Source organism: Palaemon carinicauda, chromosome 15 (assembly GCF_036898095.1).
Source record: "Palaemon carinicauda isolate YSFRI2023 chromosome 15, ASM3689809v2, whole genome shotgun sequence".
NCBI classification, from domain to species: domain Eukaryota; kingdom Metazoa; phylum Arthropoda; class Malacostraca; order Decapoda; family Palaemonidae; genus Palaemon; species Palaemon carinicauda.
Genome location: NC_090739.1, coordinates 58,032,232 through 58,055,573, shown reverse-complemented (window position 1 = coordinate 58,055,573; position 23,342 = coordinate 58,032,232). Strand labels below are relative to the sequence as shown.

Genomic DNA, 23,342 nt, shown 5'->3' with positions numbered 1-23,342 from the left:
TCTTTAAGCAGTGCACGATATTGAAGTGGCTCCTCCAAAATTCACGCAAAGTTAAGTTGGAACTTTGCGTGACATTAACCCGAGAACTGCTACAAGCCTCTTGAGCGGCTTTATGGGAGACTGCTATAAGCTTCTTCAGAACACAATTTTTTATCTCTTCTTGCAAATCCCTTGTGAACTTATTCGACTTTTATTATTTTTCTTATGATAAAATAATATTTCTGGTAGAAATTTTAATGTTTATAACTTTATTTTGCCTATATAATTATGTATAATAAAAAACCTTTCCATATATGGACTAACTTTTTTGCAAGGGAAAAAGGTGAATTGTAATTATTTTCAGTTAAAACTGGTTTTATATTAACATATTAGAAACATTAATGATGAAAAAAAAAAAACATATAACATTATACATACACATACACACCAACGATATCACATCGTAATATATTGTGTAGGAAGGGAAATAAAACCTGTGGCAACTCTCAAATCCTACGTCAGGACGGCGGTTGCCTAGTTTTAAATTACGACAATAATACCGAATGTTTTTGTTTTGAATATCTGCGAGTGTTTGTTTACAAAGTATAATTTTATTATAAGTTACTGGAGGGTTGTTTACAAGGAGTATGAGTTACTATTATAATGTAATGTAATGTGCCTTTATGTCCAACTGACTGCTTTCGTCACTGGCATACGAGAGAGAGAGAGAGAGAGAGAGAGAGAGAGAGAGAGAGAGAGAGAGAGAGAGAGAGAGAGAGAGAGAGAGAGAGAGAGAGAGAGAGAGAGAGAATAATCTTTTTAAGAAATGTTTTATATAGCCTGTTTTCATTATGTATATCCACAATAGGAATTTTCTATATCTTTTGTATATACCGTATCTACTGTATACTTTAATATGCGGTGATGCTTTTGATATACAGTACGCATTACTATATACAAATGCTTAAAAATGTCATAAAAACCTATTGTAATTAGTCTGAACACATAAGCCAGGTCATGAGTTTATTAGTTACTATGTTTATCTATACAAGATTCCAATAATAGTTATATTTTCAATATGATATAATTATTGCTCTCTTATGTACTTTAAATATTATGACTTTTTAGGTTACAACTAATATATATATATTTTTAAAAGACTACGATATTGCATTCCTTCAAATATTTCAAGTTGGTTTATCAAAAATATAAGTAAAAATATATATTCTCTCTAAATATGATATATTATTTTGAACAGATTTAAAAGAATTGCAATGGTAACAATAGTCACTTTATGAATAGATAAAGGAAAAAAAAACGAAGCAAATAAAGTGTTTGTAAATAGTAAATGTGACTACATCAATTAAAATTATCATTTTCATTTCAGGAATGGATACAATTCTATATCATAGGATTTGAAAATATAAAGTATTTTTTTTTCTATCACGACACTTTTCAATATATAGTAAAGGCTATTTGTTAAAAATAGCCTAAAACCTTCATTACATAGTACGGAATGTAGTAAATAAAAATATCTAACCTCTACCGGGCGCAAGCAGTCCCCTGATACCGTGGGTGACACCCAACATACTACCCAACCCCCCCAGCCATGAAAGACAATCCAGACTCACCCATTGGCCATCACGCAAGATTCCACGTCGCGCTTTAAAATTAACTTTGATGGTTTCTAACAAAATAACAAACAGGATGTAGGATAAAATATTTGGATGATACATGCACAAAGTTATTACAAAAACATTGGTATAGTTATGGGTTAAATTCTGAAACATTGCATTTTTGTCAAGATAGCCGCACCACGGGACTGTAGTAAAATGACATTGCCGCATTTCTCGGGTTAAAGCACTGCTTAAATAAGTGCTTGGTGTACAGCTTATTAAAATTAGAGATGATTTGCTGGTCCAAACAAAGCAAGCACTTCAAAGGCAAATTCCTCTCCCGAAGATACTTCTTGACAGCAGGGCCGAAAACTACATTTACCCATTCCACAAAGATATGCCTAGTAACCCAAGCCTTAGAATTAGAACGCCATAGAATATGTAGCAGGTCTTTATTAATTCTATGTGCTTTAAATGCCCTAGGGTTTTCGGAATGGTAAACTAACAAAGGCTTAATTTTGCAGTCCCCGCTGGCGTTGGCACAAAGCGCAAGAGTCAACCGATCCTTCAATAGCTTATGTCCAGGCATTTTCTTCTCTTCGGCGGTAATGTACGTTCGACTAGGCATCTTTTTCCAAAACAGACCGGTTTCATCGCAGTTGAACACCTGCTGCTCTACGTAACCTTTCTCCCCCACGATGCTTTCGAACTTTTTAACAAAGTCTTTAGCAGCCTTGGTGTCCGAACTCGAAGCTTCTCCATGACGAACAACTGAATGAATCCCAGTCCGTTTCCTAAATTTCTCGAACCAACCTCGAGACGCCTTGAACTCCTCCGTCGTAGGATCGGCTGAACTCTCCTCCGCGTCACCCCCAGGGCGCGTCGCCTTCAAGTCACTGTAGATAGCGCTGGCCTTCTCACAAATTATCGTTTCCGTGATCGTATCGCCAACAATCTCCTTGTCCTTTATCCAAAAGCGAGAGCACAACCTCTTCACTTCGCAACCAGCAGTGTTGCGAGGAGGAATCCTTTTGCTCAGTGGGCAATGGTTGCCCAGCAATGAAGCATGTTGCAATCAAACCAAATCTTTGATCGGCCGGTCATAGAAAATATGACTTGCAATAACCCATATAAATGACTCAGAAGTTTGTATACACGTAGGAATAAATAAAAGATTAAAACACTTAGTTGTACTCTCTGGTGGATAAAAGCAAAGTGGCTATTCAGTGTCCTGGCAGGGGGCGGAGCTTCCCCGGGTCAATCCAGTAGCTACCAACACCACATTTAAATATTTACAGCTGTATTCCAGCTACACTGAAAACATACAACTATTAAAGAAGGAAAGTTTGTATTCATGTAGGAACAAATAACTTTAGTGCTGTTCCTGATAAAAGTACAATAGAGTACTGTAATCCACTTATCAAGGTAAAAGATTTAAGAAGTCAAATTATACCTTGACCTCTGTAATAATGAACTCCAACAAAATGCTGTAAAGCTGCAGCATGAAGCAGAATCTCTTCAAATCACCTATTGATACAAGAAAGAAATTTACATAACAGAAAACAGTAGACAGAGGCAGGATTCAAACTCATTACCTGGCCATTATTATCTGCTTTCCCCGACTTTCTTTTCTTGGAGGAACTGTTTGTTGATGAGGCACTACTATCTCTTTTTCTTTTCCCAGGTGTGTCAGGTCTTGCCATGGGGCTCTCCACCCCAGACGTTGCAGCTTGAATCTTAGCCATAAAAGATTTTTGTTTAGCTACAAACTCAGGATTGTCTCTGCTTCGGGTCGATCTAGTATTTGTTGGTGTGTTAGATGTTGACCGACAGTTCCGAGCACTGGATTTGTCAGAGATGGAGGGGGTTTCTGAGCCAGTTTCAGACACAGCATCACGCTCACTGTCAGCATGCGAGTCAATATCACTGAGATTCTCATATTCCTCAGCAGGCTCCTGGGAGATTGATATATATTCATCTTCTGGGGAAGTCTTGGTTTCTGCTGACATGGTTACATTAGAGCTATAGCTGCCTTTTATATAACCTGAAAATAATACTATCATTAGTAAAACTCCAAATTTATAAAAATGTTATTTTGATAATAAAATAAATTTTTGAATATACTTACCCGGTGATTATATAGCTGCAACTCTGTTGCCCGACAGACAACTCTACGGTAAAAACTCGCCAGCGATCGCTACACAGGTTGCGGGTGTGCCCAACAGCGCCATCTGTCGTCCAGATACCCAGTACTCAATGTAAACAAAGACTCAATTTTCTCCTCGTCCCACTGCGTCTCTATTGGGGAGGAAGGGAGGGTCCTTTAATTTATAATCACCGGGTAAGTATATTCAAAAATTTATTTTATTATCAAAATAACATTTTTCAATATTTAACTTAGCCGGTGATTATATAGCTGATTCACACCCAGGGGGGTGGGTAGAGACCAGCAATATATGTTTACACTTTTATGAGCTAAGAGTTTTTATTTCATTTTAGAAGTTATCAAAATAACCAAAAACAAAATAAATAGGTACCTGGTAAGGAAGTCGACTTGAACAATTTCTCTGCCTTTTAAGTACGTCTTCCTTACGGAGCCTCGCGATCCTCTTAGGATGCTGATCGACCCCTAGGATCTGAAGTATCAAGGGTTGCAACCCATACAACAGGACCTCATCAAAACCCCTAATCTAGGCACTCTCAAGAAATGACTTTGACCACCCGCCAAATCAACCAGGATGCGAAAGGCTTCTTAGCCTTCCGGACAACCCAAAAAACAACAATAAAAACATTTCAAGAGAAAGATTAAAAGGGTATGGAATTAGGGAATTGTAGTGGTTGAGCCCTCACCCACTACTGCACTCGCTGCTACGAATGGTCCCAGTGTGTAGCAGTTCTTGAAAAGAGACTGGACATCTTTCAAGTAAAATGACGCGAACACTGACTTGCTTCTCCAATAGGTTGCGTCCATTATACTTTGCAGAGATATATTTTGCTTAAAGGCCACGGAAGTTGTTACAGCTCTAACTTCGTGCGTCTTCACCTTAAGCAAAGTTCGGTCTTCCTCACTCAGATGTGAATGAGCTTCTCGTATTAACAATCTGATAAAGTCTGACCAAGCATTCTTTGACAAAGGCAAGGATGGTTTCTTAACTGAACACCATAAAGCTTCAGATTGGCCTTGTAAAGGTTTAGTACGCTTTAAATAGAACTTAAGAGCTCTAACAGGGCATAAGACTCTTTCTAGTTCATTGCCTACGATCTCCGATAAGCTGGGGATATCGAAAGATTTAGGCCAAGGCCGAGAAGGCAGCTCATTTTTGGCTAGAAAACCAAGTTGTAGCGAACAAGTGGCTTTTTCTGACGAAAATCCTATGTTCTTGCTGAAGGCATGAATCTCACTGACTCTTTTAGCCGAGGCTAAGCATACCAGGAAAAGAGTCTTAAGAGTGAGATCTTTCAGGGAGGCTGATTGTAACGGCTCCAACCTGTCTGATATGAAGAATCTTAGTACCACGTCTAAATTCCATCCAGGGGTAGCCAAACGACGCTCCTTGGTGGTCTCAAAAGACTTAAGGAGGTCTTGCAGATCTTTATGTTTGGAAAGATCTAAGCCTCTATGCCGGAAGACCGATGCCAACATATTTCTGTAGCCCTTGATAGTGGGAGCTGAAAGGGATCGTCCTTTTCTCAGGTATAAGAGAAAAACAGCTATTTGAGCTACAGAGGTACTGGTCGAGGATACAGAAACTGACTTGCACCAGTCTCGGAAGACTTCCCACTTCGATTGGTAGACTCTAATGGAAGAAGCTCTCCTTGCTCTAGCAATCGCACTGGCTGCTTCCTTCGAAAAGCCTCTAGCTCTCGAGAGTCTTTCGATAGTCTGAAGGCAGTCAGACGAAGAGCGTGGAGGCTTTGGAGTACCTTCTTTACGTGTGGCTGACGTAAAAGGTCTACCCTTAGAGGAAGACTACTGGGAACGTCTACTAACCATCGAAGTATCTCGGTGAACCATTCTCTCGCGGGCCAGTGGGAAGCAACTAACGTCAACCTTGTCCCTTCGTGAGAGGCGAACTTCTGCAGTACCTTGTTGACAATCTTGAACGGTGGGAATGCGTAGAGATCCAGATGTGACCAATCTAGGAGGAAAGCATCTATATGTATTGCTGCTGGGTCCGGGACTGGAGAGCAATAGATTGGAAGCCTCTTGGTCAGCGAGGCTGCAAAGAGATCTATGGATGGTTTTACCCCAAGTGGCCCAAAGTCTCTTGCACACATCCTTGTGGAGGGTCCATTCGGTTGGAATTACTTGCCCTTTCCGACTGAGACAATCTGCTATGACGTTCAAGTCGCCTTGGATGAACCTCGTTACTAGGGAGATGTCTTGACCTTTTGACCAGATGAGCAGGTCCCTTGTGATCTCGTACAACGTCAGTAGGTGGGTACCTCCTTGTTTGGAGATGTACGCCAAGGCCGTGGTGATGTCCGAGTTAACTTCCACCACTTTGCCTCGAAGGAGAGACTTGAAGCTTTTCAAGGCCAGATGTATTGCCAACAGCTCCTTGCAGTTGATATGCATGCTCCTCTGACTCGAGTTCCACAGTCCTGAGCATTCCCGACCGTCTAGTGTCGCGCCCCAGCCCACGTCCGATGCGTCCGAGAAGAGAACGTAGTTGGGAGTCTGAACAGCCAGGGGAAGACCCTCTCTTAGGTTGATATTGTCCTTCCACCAAGTCAGACAAGACTTTATCTTTTCGGAAACCGGGATCGAGACCGCTTCTAGCATCTTGTCCTTTTTCCAGTGAAAAGCTAGATGGTATTGAAGAGGACGGAGGTGTAGTCTTCCTAGTGACACAAATTGTTCCACGGATGACAGCGTCCCTACCAGACTCATCCACAGCCTGACTGAGCAGCGTTCCTTCTTCAGCATCTTCTGGATGGATAGCAGGGCTTGATCTATTCTGGAGGCTGATCGTCTTGTTGTTCAGCAACGTCCTCATCAGAGGGTTCCTCATCCGAAAACTGATGAGGAAACGGCAACGGAGTGGGCAACGTCTGGCTCGCTGAGTCCGGTCGCACTGGTGGATGCGTGACGGAGCCGGACGCAATATCATGGAACTGCTGCACAGTCTGTGAACTGTCAACAACCATGGGTGCGCGAGGAAGCACAGCGTCAACCCGAGACTGTCTAGACCGTCTGGGTTGTGCAGTCAACACCCTACCGGGTTGCTGAGGTTGACGCACTGCGTCAAAACAAGTCACCTCTGCTGGTTGTTGAACGTCCTGAACGTCAACAACCACCTCCGAGCGTCGCTTAACGTCAACGTGCGGCTGGCAACCCACACTGGGTCGCATCGGTGGAGGAACCACCTCAATTGGCAGACGCGAGTAGGTTACCTCAGCGTCAACAGGGCGCACAACCGACCGGTTGGAAGGTTGTTGGCCAGAAGGTTCGGTAGCAACCTTCTCCGCATTAAAGTCCTCTATCAAGGACGCAAGCTTGGACTGCATGTCTTGCAGCAAAGCCCATTAAGGGTCTACGGGAGCAGGTGTGGCAACAGACGGGGTTAGCGACTGAGGCGGTACCGTTTACCATCCCTGAAAGCCTTGTTATGCGTGACATAATTGTACAGCAAAACTTCAAAGGCTCGAAAACAGCTGTGAAGTTGACCTGTAAACAACTTGGAGCGTCTCCTGGCCAGGCGCCAGGGAGAGTCTACGAGAATTGAGAAGTCTATCTGGGCAGAGGCATGAACTCCCAAGCCGAGAACTTCTCTCGTGTCATATCAGACTCTCGCTCTATAAACCAGTTTAAAAGAAGGGAAAGCAAAGGCTGTATCCCCCAAACTCCTCCTGGTGAAAAACCAGTCGCCTAGCCAACGTAAAGCTCTCTAGGAGAGCGAGAGAGCACTAGCTTAAAAACAACGGCTTCGAAGTAGCTAGGCCTAATGTAAGCTCTGACGTTTAGGCGAACGAGGAGCAGCAGTTACAAAAAGATCCGGACAAAGATCCTTAAAAAAATCATCATGATTTAATTAAAGTCCATAGGAGGCTAAGCAGCTTTAGGCTCTTCTCCATCTGACAGAGTCCTCAAGGGAATATCAGTAGGAGGGGGAACAGCAACTTCCTCATCTACAGGAACCTTGTCCGATAAAAGCTGAGTCTCAAGCAAGGGAGAGACCTACCGTGGTGGCAATGCTTTACAAGCAGAGTCCACACTCACTGGTGCATTAGTAGCGGACCAGAACGCAACGTCATGTAACTGCTTGACAGTCTGTGAACTGTCAACAACTGAACTGTCAACCACAACAGGTGTGTGAGGACGCACAGCGTCCACTCGAGACTGCTTTGACTGCCTAGACTGAGCAGTCAAAACAACTCTAGAATGCGGAGGTTGACGCACAGCGTCAAAACAAGTCAACTCCGATTGTTAGTGAACGTCTTGAACGTCAACAGGAGCATCAGCAAGTGGCCTAACGTCCAAATGCGGCTGAAAAACCACACGAGACCGCATCGAGTGTGGTTCGAAACAACCTGACTGACGTGACTAAGCTACGCCAACGTCAACAGTAAGCACAAAGGAACGTTAGGTTGGCTGAAAGCCAGGATATCGATGAGATAAACGGCTAGACTCAACGGACTAATCGGCAGAATAGTCTTCCATAAGGGAGGCAAGCATATACTGCATGTCTTGCCATACAACCCATTAAGGATCAACGGAAATGGTTGTGGTAAGAGACGAGGGTAACGTCTGTGACCGCAACACTTTGCCTACAAAAAAAGACTCTCGGAGTCTGTGTTACGCTTTTGTTAGGCGGCGAGCAGTTATCCGATGACTGCATAAGGTCAGAGCTGTCCTAATGGTTGTAACCAGGACGCTGGACCTGTCCTGAAAGGACTGACTTTCGCTTAAGGGTTTCGAAACCTTGTGACAGGTTTCTTATGCGAAAAGCCTTCGGATGACGAGGAGAAACAACGTCTCTCTCGTCTTATGGTAGGGGAGATCTTGGTAAGATACACCCGATACCATAGAGGGAAAACGTCTGTTCGTTGGTCAAGGCCTCTCGAACCCATAAGTCGTTTGACATTACTTCTCCCCTGGGCTTGGGAGCATGTAAGAGGTCCCGGACTAGGTGAACGACAGGCACGAACAGACGAACCCTCGGACGCAACACTGTAACACTTTGCGCATATCACTTTATCACTTCGATTTTCTGTTTTGCACTTGTTTCTCTGAAATCGAAACTTTTACTGATTTCTACCTGAAACACGCAATTCTACCCTTCATTAAAAGGTAGTAATCGCGAAATCAGTCGTATAATGCAAGCTCATTAATACCAGCAAAAAACAGAAAACATATTTTAAGATAAAAAAATCAGTGGCTGGGAAAGAGACTAAACACTAGTTCATATAACTACGTTTTCAATCTCTCACCGCACATAGCCTGGGGACGAGAATAAAAAACTAAAACGTTTTATCCTTCCTCCCCGTACAGCGACTAGGGACGAGAGTAACTCGAGAACAACGTTACCCGCTTGAACGGAACGTTTTCTCTCCTCTCTCTCCCTCCGTCTCTATCTCTCTCTCTCTTTCTCTCTTGATTTCGCACCTAAGAGAAGAGCCCAATTATATTTCGTCAAAAAAACATGTTATTTTACTAAAGGAAAAAACTGAAAGGTTTTTCAAATAAAAAGTTCCTTTAAAATAGAATTTAAAACATTTAAGCTAAGAAAGAATGAACAAAACGTCAGAATCGATTTACTCTCACTGCAAAGTGAAACCGTGATACACTCTCTCTCTATCGTAACGATAGAGCGCATGTTGAACGTCCTGAACGTCAACAACTGCGTAGCATAAATAAACTAAACGTTAGTTCATCTTTGAAAACAGTACGAAGACTATCAAAGAAATTCTTTCACAAAATATTACATTTAAAAAGTTTTAAATCCTTAGCTCTTTAAAAGCTAATTACGATATAAAGGGCTCAACGTTGATTAACTTCGGTTTCCAAGTTAGGACCGCCTACTCTCAGGAAAGGTCTATATAAACAAAACATTAAAATTATTTTTATATGTTTATAATAAATGGAAAGTTAATCGAAGAGGCCTAATAAAGGCGGAGAGATATAAAATATATAGAGGAAAATCTATAACGTGATATAATTACTAAAAGCCTAAACAAACTTCCGTCTAAGGGAAGGGTCGGCCATTTAAAAGTGAAAGAAAGTCCATACTCTCTTTGTCACCATAATTAAATCTATCCAAAACGAGTTCAAGATTTAAGATGAAGATAAAACACCTGCATAGCGAAAGCTCAAAACTAGAATAAAGTACTTCACCAATTAGTTGTGAAAAAACTCCAGTTTAGCAACAGCGAGTAAGTACGTCTTGTCGATAGCTCGACAGAGAGAAAATTGAGTCTTTGTTTACATTGAGTACTGGGTATCTGGACGACAGATGGCGCTGTTGGGCACACCCGCAACCTGTGTAGCGATCGCTGGCGAGTTTTTACCGTAGAGTTGTCTGTCGGGCAACAGAGTTGCAGCTATATAATCACCGGCTAAGTTAAATATTGAAAAAAACAGATTTTGACATAGGAAAAATCTATTTTTGGGAGAGATAGCCATGTCGTCCTGATGGAAGTTCCTTTCGGCAGCTTCCAACTGTATAATATTTCTGTGAGTGATATTACAAGAGAATTACCGTCAAAATATTATACAGTAGGAAGCTGCCGAAAGTTAACTTCCATCAGGACGACATGGCTCGAGCCCAAAAAAAAAAACACATAAAATAACTGATAATTAGAATTTTACAGTTATATACTGTATACTAAAAGTGAAATAACATGACAAATTTGGAAGTAATATGGTATTCTTATTATAAAAATGAAAAACTTATAACAGAGTTTGTATTTTTCCTAACATAGAAACCCGAATTCTTTACTATAGGAGATATTCTAGCGCGAGCTGGAAAATACGGCAGAAAAACCTTAACAAGGTCGTTAACGACCGGGCAGGTAATTACCAACCTGTTAGTGGTGGGGGACCGCCGGTCGGTAGCTGCTGTTTACCCTCAATCGGATTCTAGCTAGGACTATCCTAGGGGGCGGTGATGGAGGGAAGATTTGAGTAAAGAATTTGGGTTTGTATGTTAGGAAAAATACAAACTCTGTTATAAGTTTGTCATTTGTTCCTACACTAGATACAAACCCTCATTCTTTACTATAGGAGACTTAGTCTTGAGGCCAGGGCAGCCAAGGAGTTCCCTATTCCTAGGGAAGATAGTCCTCAGACTAGACTCTTTTGAAGCAACAACCTTCCGTTAATCTTCTTTCTTTGTAGAACCCCATAATCTTCAGCACAAATGAAGGTTTGCAGCCTTTAGGAAACAAATGTTTCAAGATGAAGTGGGTCAGGAACCTTCGACTCGGATCCCTTCAAACTTAGGATTTCCCCGACCTTGCAAAGGGGAAACCTCGTGACCACAAGTATAACTTATACCCTGTGAGAGGAATCAGATGAGTATCATACCTTATTTCCATTGGCGAGTCCAGATGTGGGGGAGAAGGAGGCGAAGAAGATAGATGGATGTCCTTAAAACCTAGTGTAACCCAGAATCCTCAACCAATGGTTACTGTCCCCTGAAAGGGCGTAAGGTAATTACAGCACCTGTTGACCTATCACAATAGGCCCTGTAGAAAGGGTATCTAGAGACCTATGTGTCACGTCGCTCAAATAGTGAGCAGTGAATGTAGATTGGCATTTCCAAACCCCAACACTTAAGACTTGGGAGAGTGAGAAAATTCTCTTAAACGCCAGAGAGGCAGCCACTCCCCTAACTTAATGGGCTTTGGGTTGCGCTGCCTCTGGGTCTCCGTGAAAAGACCTCGCAATAACTTTCTTGAGCCAGAAAGAGATGGTGTTGCGAGAGATTCTCTTCTTTACCCTGTTGGTACAAGGAAAACATGACAGAGAACGTGGTCTGAAAAGTCTGGTGCGCTTCAGATATTTCTTTGACGCCCTGACTGGGCATAGTAACGACTAGACTGCATCCTGTGTTACCTTATTGAGTGTGGAAATTCTCGAAATCTCTCATCAGTAGATGAAGGATTATGAGTTTAGCCACCAAGCCCGGTACGAAGTTGCGAGACACTCCCCCCCCGCCCCCCCATCTCTTAGAATGGGTGACGTAAGACAGACCATGTAGCTCACTGACCCTTTTAGCGGAGAACAGAGGTACGAGGAAGACGGTCTTAAGGTTGAGAGAGTAGCCTGAGGCCCTTAAGGGCTCATAGGGCAGACCCTTCAGCGAACGTAAGACACATCTCAAGGGGATGGGAAAACTTCGTCCGAAGGTGAGGGAGAAAAGTCTGAGGGGGGAGAGTGCCTGACGCAAAGACTTACGAGGAGACAGCTACGACCTCGTAGAAGTTACCTCGTCCGAAACTCCTCTTTTCCTCATTGGGGGAGTGGATGTAGCCAAGGATTTCTGGCTCAACTCAGAGAGAACAGCTTAAAAGTCTGTGCTACCGCTCTGATTAGAGTCCTAAACCAGGCTGCCGGCTGACGGCTGCGCTGTCAGACACTCGCTCTGGAGGGGATATCGCCTGTAAAAAGATAAGGAAGGCATGTCCCTGGGCCTTTCTGGAACCTTCCCCCCCACCGGCAAGCGCGTTGTTCTGTGCTTGGAGGGGGGGGAATGTGGCGATGGCGCGCTTACCGCGCGATGTCCGGCAGCCTCACGCGAGGGAGGGTATTGGTGATTGCGCTAGGGAGCGCGCTGGCGCTCGCGCGATGGGGAATGCCCGGGGGTCGCGCGCGCGAGAGACTGTCGAAGCGCTGATGCGGATGCGAGGTAATACCCTGGGCTCGCGCGCGGGAGACTGCTGAAAACGCTCGCACGCTTGCGGGCGAGACTTCATAGAGTGCGCAAGAATCATATTGATGTGCAGGATTAGAATGAAGACCCCGTGTGGACCAGAATGTTAGAGCGTGCTGCAGTGCGTAGGAGTTTGTTGGCGCGCGCACGCGAAAAAGATCGTCGGCGCTTGCGCGCATAAGAAGATCGTTGGCGCTTGCGTGCTTAAGAAGATCGTCGGCGCTCATGCGCGTTAGAAGATCGGTGAGCGCACGCAGACGATTGTCGGCGCTTACGCGCGTAGGAAGATCATCAGCGCTTGCGCGCGAAAGAAAATTGTCGGGCAAGAAGATCGTCGGCGCTTGCGCGCGTACGAAGATTGTTGGCGTAAGAAGATCATCGGCGAGCACGCTCGCGCTAGGATGCAGGGTCAGCTGACAGGACGATCAGGAACTGGGATGTGTCCTTAAAAAGGGCGGTCATCCCCCGATGAGGACCGTAGGCAGGACTGCTTCAGAGTCCAGAGCCGAAGTCCTTCGTTGCAGTGCAAGGTTGAGCTGGAAGATCGGTAGGTCAGCTGGCTCAGCACTGGGAGATCTGCTTGATACTCCGAGGAAGGGTCTCTATGAGAGACCTTTCCCGCGAACGGGAGAGGTACCCTTCGTAGAAGAGACTAGCAGACACTCGCAGGCTGAATCACTGGTGAGCGCCTGTGCGCTATCTCAGGAAACTCCAACGATGTGCGCTGATGCGCAGGTGAACGTTGGCGCGCAGTCCCTGGAACAGGATGTCTCTGGATGGCAGTCTCAGGAACAGCAGGCGAGCGCTTGTGCGCGAGCAGAAGAACCTTGTCGCGCAGGGGATACCTGGCGCTTAAGGGACTTACTCACAATGTGAGAAAGCCCCTTTTGCCCCAAAGGGACCGGTGCCCGTTGGATAACGGGATGCGTGGGCGCCCACAGCGTCAGCAGCCAGGAACGGAGACGGCAGGTCAGCAGGTCTAGGAGACGGCTGGTCTAATCAGGAACAATCCTCCGAAGAGAGGTCTTTATGAGTGGCCTCTCTCGCGAACAAGAGAGCTGACCTATAAGGAGCAATCCTCCGAAGAGGAGTCCTAAAGAGTGGACTCCCTCGTGAACGAGAGAGATCACCAGACTGATCCTGCAGCTGCTCAGCCCCTTGAGCATAGCTGCAGGTGCGACCGCTCAACCCCAAGAGCATAGCCACCTGAAGTTTTCATGTGCCCGGCCTTGCAACCGCTCAGCTCCTTGAGCATGGTTACAAGAGCATAACCGCCTGAGGACCAGGAAAACCCATCCAGGAATTATTAAGGTATGAGAAGTTCCCCCTCTGCAGGGGGAAGCTCTCACACCTGGGAAGGAACCTCCCTCGGAAGGGAAGTTACCTACCCCTGGAGGCGAACCTCCTTAGCGTTCTAATATGAACTGAAGAGCTGACAGTTGTCACGGGAGGACTTCTAAGAGAAGGGATAACGCCCATGATGATGTCCTAGAGAGACGGCAGCGACAGCAGACTCCCCAGGCACAAACAGGAGAGCTCTGCTTCGTTGGCACACTTTAGTCAAATGAAGAAAAACTGCATAGTTAACTGGGAAAATAAAGTTAAATAATTATTTAACAGAAATTCCCCTGGGAGGAACTCCGAAGAGTAACCCCGAGGGAAGAGCAAAACATAAGAATTAAAAATTAGGTATGCGCCCTCCTCCCCCACTGACATTCACGGGAGAAGGGAGAGGGCGGAGAACTGTAACAAAAACAGAATTATAACAGAATTATAATTATGTAATTCATCTAAGAATGATCAAAAATAGTAAGAACCACTGACCCCCGAAAGGAAGTGTTCTCCACAGAGAAGCTGAAAAGTTAAAAATACAATTAGATTTCATTAAAATAATGAGACAAATAAACGGAATAGCACACCAACCTGCGACGGGAAAGGAGCTTCCGTAATAGTACGTAGTAGTAGTAAGGGGTGAACGACCTCGAGTAGAGAGAGAGAGACCGTAGTCAAATTAAACTCCCACATTCCCTTCGCTGAGAATCCAAGTTCCCCGTAGGAAAGGAGGAAGAGCGAAGATAATAGATGAATGAAGAAAGTCCAGCGATGATGATTCCCCAGGGCGGCCGAGTTAACGGAAAAGCCGAAGGAAAAACCGATGGACCAAGAGGGAGAAGCCGTACCCCATGACGTGGAACCGTGATGGCCTTGCACTACGCAGGTGTTGTTGTCGTACATTACACACAAAGCACAAACACTGAAAAGAAAACTTACTACATTTCTATACACAAATATATACATAAACATAAAGAATGTTTATATATATATATATATATATATATATATATATATATATATATATATATATATATATATATATATATATATATATATATATATATATATATATATATATATATATATATTACAAGTATAATAAAAAGTAAGTAAAAAGAAAAAAAGCATTAATGGCTGTCAAAGAAGCGAGGGTGAAAGCGGACACGTCCGATCACCACCCGAGCCAAAGTAAAAGTGAGCTCACCACACAGGTGTGTGAGGGGGGTGGGGTGGGGGGTAGCAAGCTACTCCTCCCTACCCCCCCTAACTAGCGATGGGGGTAGTAAACCCTCGTTAAAATTCTAATGGCTCGTCATTTCAGCTACGTCGAAAGTAATACCCATATTAAATAGCGTGGTTTGTATTTCAGTTACGGAACAACTGCGGTTTCGTGAGCACGAGGCTCTAGGGCGTGAACGCCTTCTAAAAAAAGAGCACTCAGATCGTGGTGACCTACGAGGGATGAGTCCCGAAGGGCGAGGCAATGGTGATGCTCATCCTTTTGCACTGCTGATGGTAGGAGCGCAGGTCCCAGGAAGATCTATACCTGCAAACTGCAGGTTCCTGTGACGAGAAAGAAAGGGTTGAAGGTTAGGGGACGACAAGGTCCCATGTGTGGAGAGAGGGTTCGTTGACAGCAGGGGGCCATTGGAGAAGCAAAAGCGAACAATCACCTCGTTCACGCATGGAAGAGCCGGGAGAAGGGGACAGATGGACCTCACACAATTCCAGAGCATGAGATGTCGACGGCTCCGGAGAAGGGTCCTTCCTAGCACCAAGCTGAAGAAGGCGCAGCAGCTCCTGTTTCGAAGGGGGGTCCGGAAATCCCTAAGGACGACCACACCTGCAGCAGATCTGAGGGAGAATGGCTCGCCGGCGGTTGGAGGACAAGTTGCTCCTCTAGGGGGAAGCAACAATGCAATTTCTATTGACTGTAGCAGGAGTCGTTGTGTCCTGAATGCTGGAATATTTTTTTGTTCATTGACCACTTGGAAGTGATTTTTTGTATTAGCTCAAGTACAGTGTTTTCATTTATCTTTGTTAGGCGCGATCGTGAATGATAGAAAGTTTATTATTTATCTTTGATTATAGTGCGACAGTTTAGTTAGCTAAGAGTGTTCGTAAGTTTTTCTTTTTTTTTTATTTGCAGGCCAAAATTCCTCCTTTGGAAAGTTTTTTTTTATCTATTGTTGATGACCAAGGCCTGATATAAGTTTCTATTGATGATGATGATGATATTACCACGACCACAATCAGGGAGGCAGTTGTGGCAAATTGCCACCTAGTGTATACTACTGTTAACCACAGAGCTATGGTAGTGTTTCTTGAAAGACACAGTTCAGCTTCGTGTGGACTACGATGTCCACACGCGACATAGTTAAGTTTAAGTTTTGGGTACTTCGTGCGAATGTGTTGGTGTTGGTTTTAACGAGTGCTTACTCGAGTATTGGTTCTCTGATTATTGGGGATAGCTTCTGTGTAGCCTACATACACGTGCCGTTATACAGTATATATATTGTGTTTCTCTGATTATTGGAGACAGTTGCTGTGTACGTGCACGTACCATTATATATATACAATATTGTGGTTTATGCAATTGTTAATTTTGCCTGATTTAGTTTTAAGATGATTAGTATTAAGTGTGAGTATTTTGATAATAATCAATATTTGAATGTTGGATTTCAGTATCCAGTTGTAAACAATAGAGTTTTAGGCTATGTTTTGTTCAACTGTTCCCTTAGTGCAATAGTCCAGTTGACGTAAAAGTAAGGGGAAAGTTTGTGTTGTGGGATAATTTGTCTGTCAGAGTGATCAAGGGTGTGGGGGTTTGTTTCTGTTTACATCCGGCCACAGCATTACCAGCATAAATGCGTAGCTTGACTTAAAGTCGTGTCCAGAACTCAGTTAGAGAACGTTGAAAATGTTCGCAACGGAGATTCTTACTTTTTTTTTTTTTTTAGGGCAAAAACGTTTGTCCTTTTCTGTCTCCGATTGGCAAAATAGCATTAGTACTGACTGTTCCCTATTAGGGGACAGATATGCCTATTAGAAGTTTCCGGTCAGAGTCATTGAAGGAAACTAAAACTTCCGATCGGGAGAAAGGAAAAGTGCCTTAAAGAAAGCAGAATGTAAATGCTGTATGTCTGGTTACAGGAAAGTAGCCAAGTAATGTATGGAATAACTTGGTTTCGGTAAGGGATATAATTATACAACTTAATAGAGCAGAGTTCTAATTGCAAGATATATATAGCCCTTGTTAGTAGAAATATCGCTTGCACGCATATATACTTGTCCATCTGCGCTAGCGCATGCGTATTCTGCTTCCAGGAAATGTTTGCAACGAATCTAGTTGCAGAAATAATGTATGTGCGACGAATCGCAACATTATTGCCCAAGTAATTTTTTATCGTTGACTAACTGTAATATTTTCTTGAATGAGAGCGCACATGTTCTCAAACAAAATATACAGTTATAGAAGCGATCATTTATCCTTTGGTTTGCCCCTACTCTTTATGGGAGGGGATAGCCAGTGTTCATACACAGACACGGATGTGTCTGTGGGGTTTGAAACGTTCGTAAACGTAATGAAAAGTTGCCAACGCTGTTGCTATCGTTCTTTAACGTCAGCTAACACTGTTTCTTCGGGACTAATCGTTCGAGACAATAATCCTGTAAGGGTAGAATAAAGTCTCAGAAGCCTATCGTGTAAAACGGCAAGTCATTGTACCCAGGGTACAGTGACGAGAGAGGCAGATTCAATCAAACGGTAGAACCCAAATCTAAGACAATAAGCTCACGGTTTTGTCTTGGCTAGAGCGCATGCTCCGGGAAGGCTTACGGCCTTCATGAAGTTTCAACAACACCCACTGAAGTTCTGTATAACTTCTCAGGAACGAGTTTCCCGAAAAGGGTGAAGTCTCGTATGTGGGGGTTTGCTTCAAGAAGACCAGACATACTGTAATTGCCATCGACCCCTTACCAGAAGGAATTGCCATCGAACGATTTCTCGCTAGTGAGAAAACTACCGTCTAATTAGGGCAAAGCCTGCCAGGGGAAATGAACTGGAATGTAAAGAATTTTTTCATTCCCCGGTAATTTCCGTCTGCTAACCAAACCACTCCAAGTGGGAGGGTGGAGGGAAGATAACGGTGGTTCGTTCGAAAACGAAAGGATCGGTGCTGGCAAAACCAGCCTAGCTGACATAGCAATCAGCTGGGAGTGTAGAGTGATGTATTAAGTCACGGATTTGGAAGACCCATCCCGTAGGGAGGGGGGAGGTCGACCATAGAGTTTTCAGAAAAAACTCTGGATCGAGGGAACCAAGAGATTTGGGTGAGAGCCTAGGGGTTCAGAATCTATTTGTGAATTACTTTCTCACAACCCTAAGGGATGTTGTGACGAGAACCCGGAGGAACTCTGTCGCTGATTCCTGATGGAATTTTCAGGAATCGTGTTACGTGAAACCACCGGGTTCACAAGACCAGAACCCAAGGGAACTGCGTCATAGTTACCTGTAGAGAGTCGGAAACCCCTAGGCAGCAGGCATCCCTTCGGATTTTTGCATGCGCGCAAACACTTGCGAGACGAGTCAGAAGACTCTCCGTCATAAGAGTAAAACTCTTGGTGACGATGGGCGCACGCGCGAACCCTTTGTGTGACGAGAGTCAGAAGACTCTCTGTCATAAGAGAAAAACTCTTGATGACGATGGTCACGTGCGTACAGTTGGCCGCGAGCACCGAGATGGTTGGCGCACGCGCAAACACTTCACGGGACGAGAGTTCGAAAACTCTCTGTCATGAGAGTAAAACTCTTGCACGCGGGAACACCGTGCAAAGAGAGTTCGAAAGACTCTCCATTATAAGAGTGGTTCGGGCACTTCAACTGATTGCGAGCGCAAGGTTGGTCGTGCGAACACTTCGTGCAACGAGAGTTCGAAAGACTCTATGATAAGAGTTGTTCGCGCACTTCAACTGATTGTGCGCGCAGTGTTGGTTGCATGCATAAGGTTGGTTATACGAACACTTTGTGCAACGAGAGTTCGAAAAACTCTCATATAAGAGTTGTTCGCGCACTTCAACTGATTGCGTGAATGAAGTTGGCCGTGCGGGCCAAATTGGCCGTGCGCACCAATTTGGTCGTGCGCGCGGAGCTCTCAGTGTGGGGAGATTACTAACTGCTACGCTCACCCCAAAGGTTCAGCCTGTGTTGTGCGAGTGCAAACGATCAACACAAAAAGAGTTCGCAAACTGTCATATAAGTAATGACTATGGTCATGAGAACCCAAAGGTTCAGCGTGAACTGTGTTGCGAGACCCCAAGGGTCAACGCAACGAGAAACCAAAGTTTCTCTGTCATGAGACCCCAAAGGGTCATCGTGACTAAAGGCAAGAGAGACCAAAGGCCTAATGTAGCCTGTGCTGCAAGACCCCGAAGAGTCAGAGCAACGGGAAACCAAAGTTTCCCTGTCACAAAACACCGAAGGGTCAGAGTGACTAAAGTTACGAGAGCCCAAGGGTTCAGCGTAACTAATGTTACAAGGACCCGAAGGGTCAGCGTAACGGGAAACCGAAGTTTCCGTCACAAAACACCAAAGTGTCAGAGTGACTACGACTAAGACTATGAAATACATAAATACATACATATATATATATATATATATATATATATATATATATATATATATATATATATATATATATATATATATATATATATATATATATATACAGTATATATATATATATATATATATATATATATATATATATATATATATATACAGTATATATACAGTAGCCAATAAAAAGAATGTCGCGAGGTTGACTGGTCGTGACTGGAAAGAAACTGCGTAACATAAAATATTCATAAAAAATCAATGGAAAGCTCAAAAATAAAAAATAAAAAATGACAAATTCGTAGATAATTTGTATTTTTCCTAACGATACAAACCTTAGCTATTTACATGGATGGGGTAATTACTTTGGCGGCAGCCGATGACGAGCCATAAAGTTTTAACGAGGGTTTCCTACCCCACCGCTAGTTAGCGGGGGGGTAGGGAGGGGTAGCTAGCTACCCCTCCCCCCTCACACACCGGTAACTGATTAACTTTACTTAAGAGGTAGGACTTATCATGGGGGACAGGGCTGGCGGGCACATAACTGTAAATAGCTAAGGTTTGTATCGTTAGGAAAAATACAAATTATCTACGAATTTGTCATTTGTTCCGTAACTGAATACAAACCACGCTATTTACATGGGGTGACTTAACCCTTAGGAAGGGAGGTAAGTCCCCTGCCATACTGGCTTTGGCTTGCCCGGGGGCCCCGAACCCGAGTTCATAAAGCAACTCAAGGGTTGGGGCCCCTGCGCCTTGTAAACAGCTGAGGGGCTGCTGCAACCTACGTAAGTCGTGTGTGAAGGTGGGCAGTGACACGTCCTAGGAAGTTGACCTGGAGTTCTCTAGAAGGAAATCTAGGCTACGACTTAACCAATGCCACCTCGTCAGGGTATGGGGGCATGACAGTATTACAACTTAATACTAGGAATACAAGGAAGCATGGCTTACCTGCAAAGGTTCGAGGTCAGCTGTGCAAAGGACCCAGGATGCTGTTTTTCTCCAAGGGAGGAGAGGATGAAGAAAAGAAAAGGGCCAGACAGATCTTTTCATTCACACAGACTAAAACCGGGTAACAATGCCCTCAACCCTCTGCTACTTGTCCAATTAGGAGCCTGAGGTTAGACCAGCTGTTGTGCAGCCACCACAGGGCCGATAGAAAACGTATCGAGCCTTCTGTGTGTCACGTCTTGCAGGTAGTGGGCCGTGAAGGTGGTCTGACGCTTCCACACCCCAGCTTGCAGGACCTGCGTCACCGAAAAGTTCTTCTTGAAGGCCAGGGACATAGCCACGCCCCTAACATCATGCGCCCTAGCGTGAAGCTTCAGGAAGTGGATTCTCCTGTGGGGGATACCACTGTGTGGCTGCGTCAACAGAAGGGGCTCTGGAGGCACAAACCTTGGAACTTGAACCAGCAGGGAAAGAGGGTCTGCGTACCACTTTCTGCTTGGCCATGCCGGAGCTATTAGAGTTAGCTTGCAGTTCCGGGAGGTCTTGAGTTTGTTGATAACCCTTCTGAGCAGGCAAAAGGGTGGAAAGGCATATGCGTCCAGGTTGTCCTAGGAATGTTAAAGGGCGTCCTGGATCACTGCCTGATGGTCTGGAACTGGGGACCCGTAGCGGGGAAGTTTCGCATTCAGAGAAGTGGCAAACAGGTCTATTGTGAGGAAACCCCACAAAGCTATTACTGTCTTCACTACTCGAGGATCCAGAGACCATTCGCCACTCAACACTTGGTGATGCCTGCTCAGTTGATCCGCCACGATATTTCTCCGGCCCGGAATAAACCTGGCCGTGAGAGAAATGTTGTGACCTTCCGCCCACTGGCAAATCTGTTTGTTGATGTACGAGACGGCTGTGGATTTATCGCTCATCAGCACCACCTCTCGTCCTTGTAGATCTTTTACAAAGAATTTTAGGTCTTTCCAGGCAGCTAATAATTCCAGGTGATTTATGTGGAGTTTGCTCTATCGGAGACCAAACTCCTGATGCTAATTTCGGGCCTAGGTGGGAACCCCAGCCCCGTAGCGATGCGTCCGAAAAGAGTTTTAACTTCGGACTGGGGCTTAGGAGGGGAATGCCCTTTCGGGTATTCTCTCTGGTTGACTACCAATGAATATCTTGTAACACCAGAGCTGGAACCTCCACTGACAAGAATGGGGAATTGATCTTTTGAGACCAATGGGTCTTCAGATGCCACTGGAGATTTCTCATTCTCGATCTTCTGCCTGGAACTAGTTTTTCCAGGGAGGAAAGATGGCCCAGAAGACTCTGCCACGACTTGGCTGTAGGCGGTAGTGGAGACAAAAGATGGGTGATGGATTGATCCAGTCTCCGAAGTCTGTCTTCCGAAGGGAACACCCTCCCTACCTGGGTGTTGATGGACATACCCAAATAGTTTAAGACTTGGGTTGGAGTCAAGCAAGACTTCTCTGCGTTTACAAGGATCCCCAGGTCCTTGCAAAGGTCTAAAAGTCTTCTCAGGTGATCCAGAGCTAGCTCCCTGGACGAGGCCAGGAGTAGCCAATCGTCCAGGTATCTTAGCAGACGTATTCCGTGCTTGTGAGCCCACGAAGATACGAGTTCGAAAACCTTCGTAAAGACCTGTGGGGCGGTCGAGAGGCCGAAGCATAGGACTTTGAACTCGAAGATTCGACCCTGAACCAGAAAGCGCAGGAATTTCCGAGATGTGCGATGAATCGGCACTTGGAAATATGCATCTTTCAAGTCCACCGATGCCATAAAGTCTCCTGGACGCACCGCTTGGGTCACGGAGGCTGCTGTCTCCATTTTGAATGGAGTTTGCTTCACAAACTGGTTAAGGTTGAGAGATCGATTACGGGTCTCCAACCTCCCGAGCCTTTCTCTACCAGAAAGAGGCGACTGAAAAACCCCGGGGAGGCGTTGGAGACCTCTTGAATGGCGTCTTTTAGGAGCATACTCTGGATCTCCCGAGCTAGGGCTTGCTGTTTCCCTGGACCCTAAGGGATCTGGGAGGATGAGATCAGGGGAGGAATTAGAGGAGGAGGAGAGTCTATGAAGGGGATGCGGTACCCCCAACGAAGCACCTTGATGGTCCATTGCATAGCCCCCATAGCCTTCCACCTCCTCCAACTCCCCTGCAGGCAACCCCCCTACGCACTGTGAGGGGGGAGCCGTGACCCTATTTCTGTCTAGGGTTCCTCCCTTTGCCTTTAACCTTAGGAGGAGCCGACTTTCCTCTGGCCATGGGTTTGGCTATAAAAGAGGGGCGGCTGAGGCTCTTGGCTGGGAGTGGAGTTGCGGTTGTGGTTTTGGGTTGTGGAGTTGGCTGCTGTTGCATTGTGCGAAGGGAAGCAGCCTTTTGCATCGCGGTGTCCTGCGTCTCTTTCCTCCAAGTATCTAAGGCAGAGGACACTGCCTGTTTAGAAAAGAGGAGAGGTTGCAGAAGATCCGAGTTCCTCAAATCTGACTTCTCGGTCTTACCGATGCTCCTATGAAGTCTGGAAACCACTGATTCCCTCCTTTTTAGAATCCAGTTGCCCCACATAGTTGCAGTCGTAGCAGTTAGGAAGTCCATTGTTTTGGCCCCAGCCGCTAGGACTTCCTACAGGGACTGCATGGAGTTTTGGTTTGATAGGTCTTCGTGACTCGCTAAGTAGTCAACTGTGCCTGACCACGTGTCAAACCAGGATAATGCCTCCAGAAGGGACATTGACGCTGCTTCCATTGCCGAGGCTTCTGTGGCAGTGAAGGAGACTGGGAGAGAAGAGAGTCTCTGCAGAGCAGCCAGGTGTGAGCCTTGCTGTGAGGGGATCCAGGGTCAGAGGAGAAGGGTTGGCATCTCTGACCTTGTAAAAACGCTTTTGCCTCGAAAATGGAAACTGCAGAAGTTTATGGGATCCTTGAGACTTCAAGGAACCCGTTTCCCCCGAGACCGCC

General features: G+C 45.0%; 1 protein-coding gene across 3 annotated transcripts in view; it reads right to left on the bottom strand.

The window, feature by feature from the left end:
* Positions 1-23,342, bottom strand: part of Zmynd8 (Zinc finger MYND-type containing 8) — a 596,751-nt gene that overhangs the window by 530,333 nt on the left and 43,076 nt on the right. For all 3 annotated transcript variants that reach the window (XM_068388417.1, XM_068388414.1, XM_068388416.1), the window contains exon 2: positions 3,191-3,639. In XM_068388417.1, coding sequence (XP_068244518.1) covers positions 3,191-3,604 — 414 coding nt within the window. In that variant the 5' untranslated portion in view covers positions 3,605-3,639. The remainder of the gene's footprint in view (positions 1-3,190; positions 3,640-23,342) is intronic.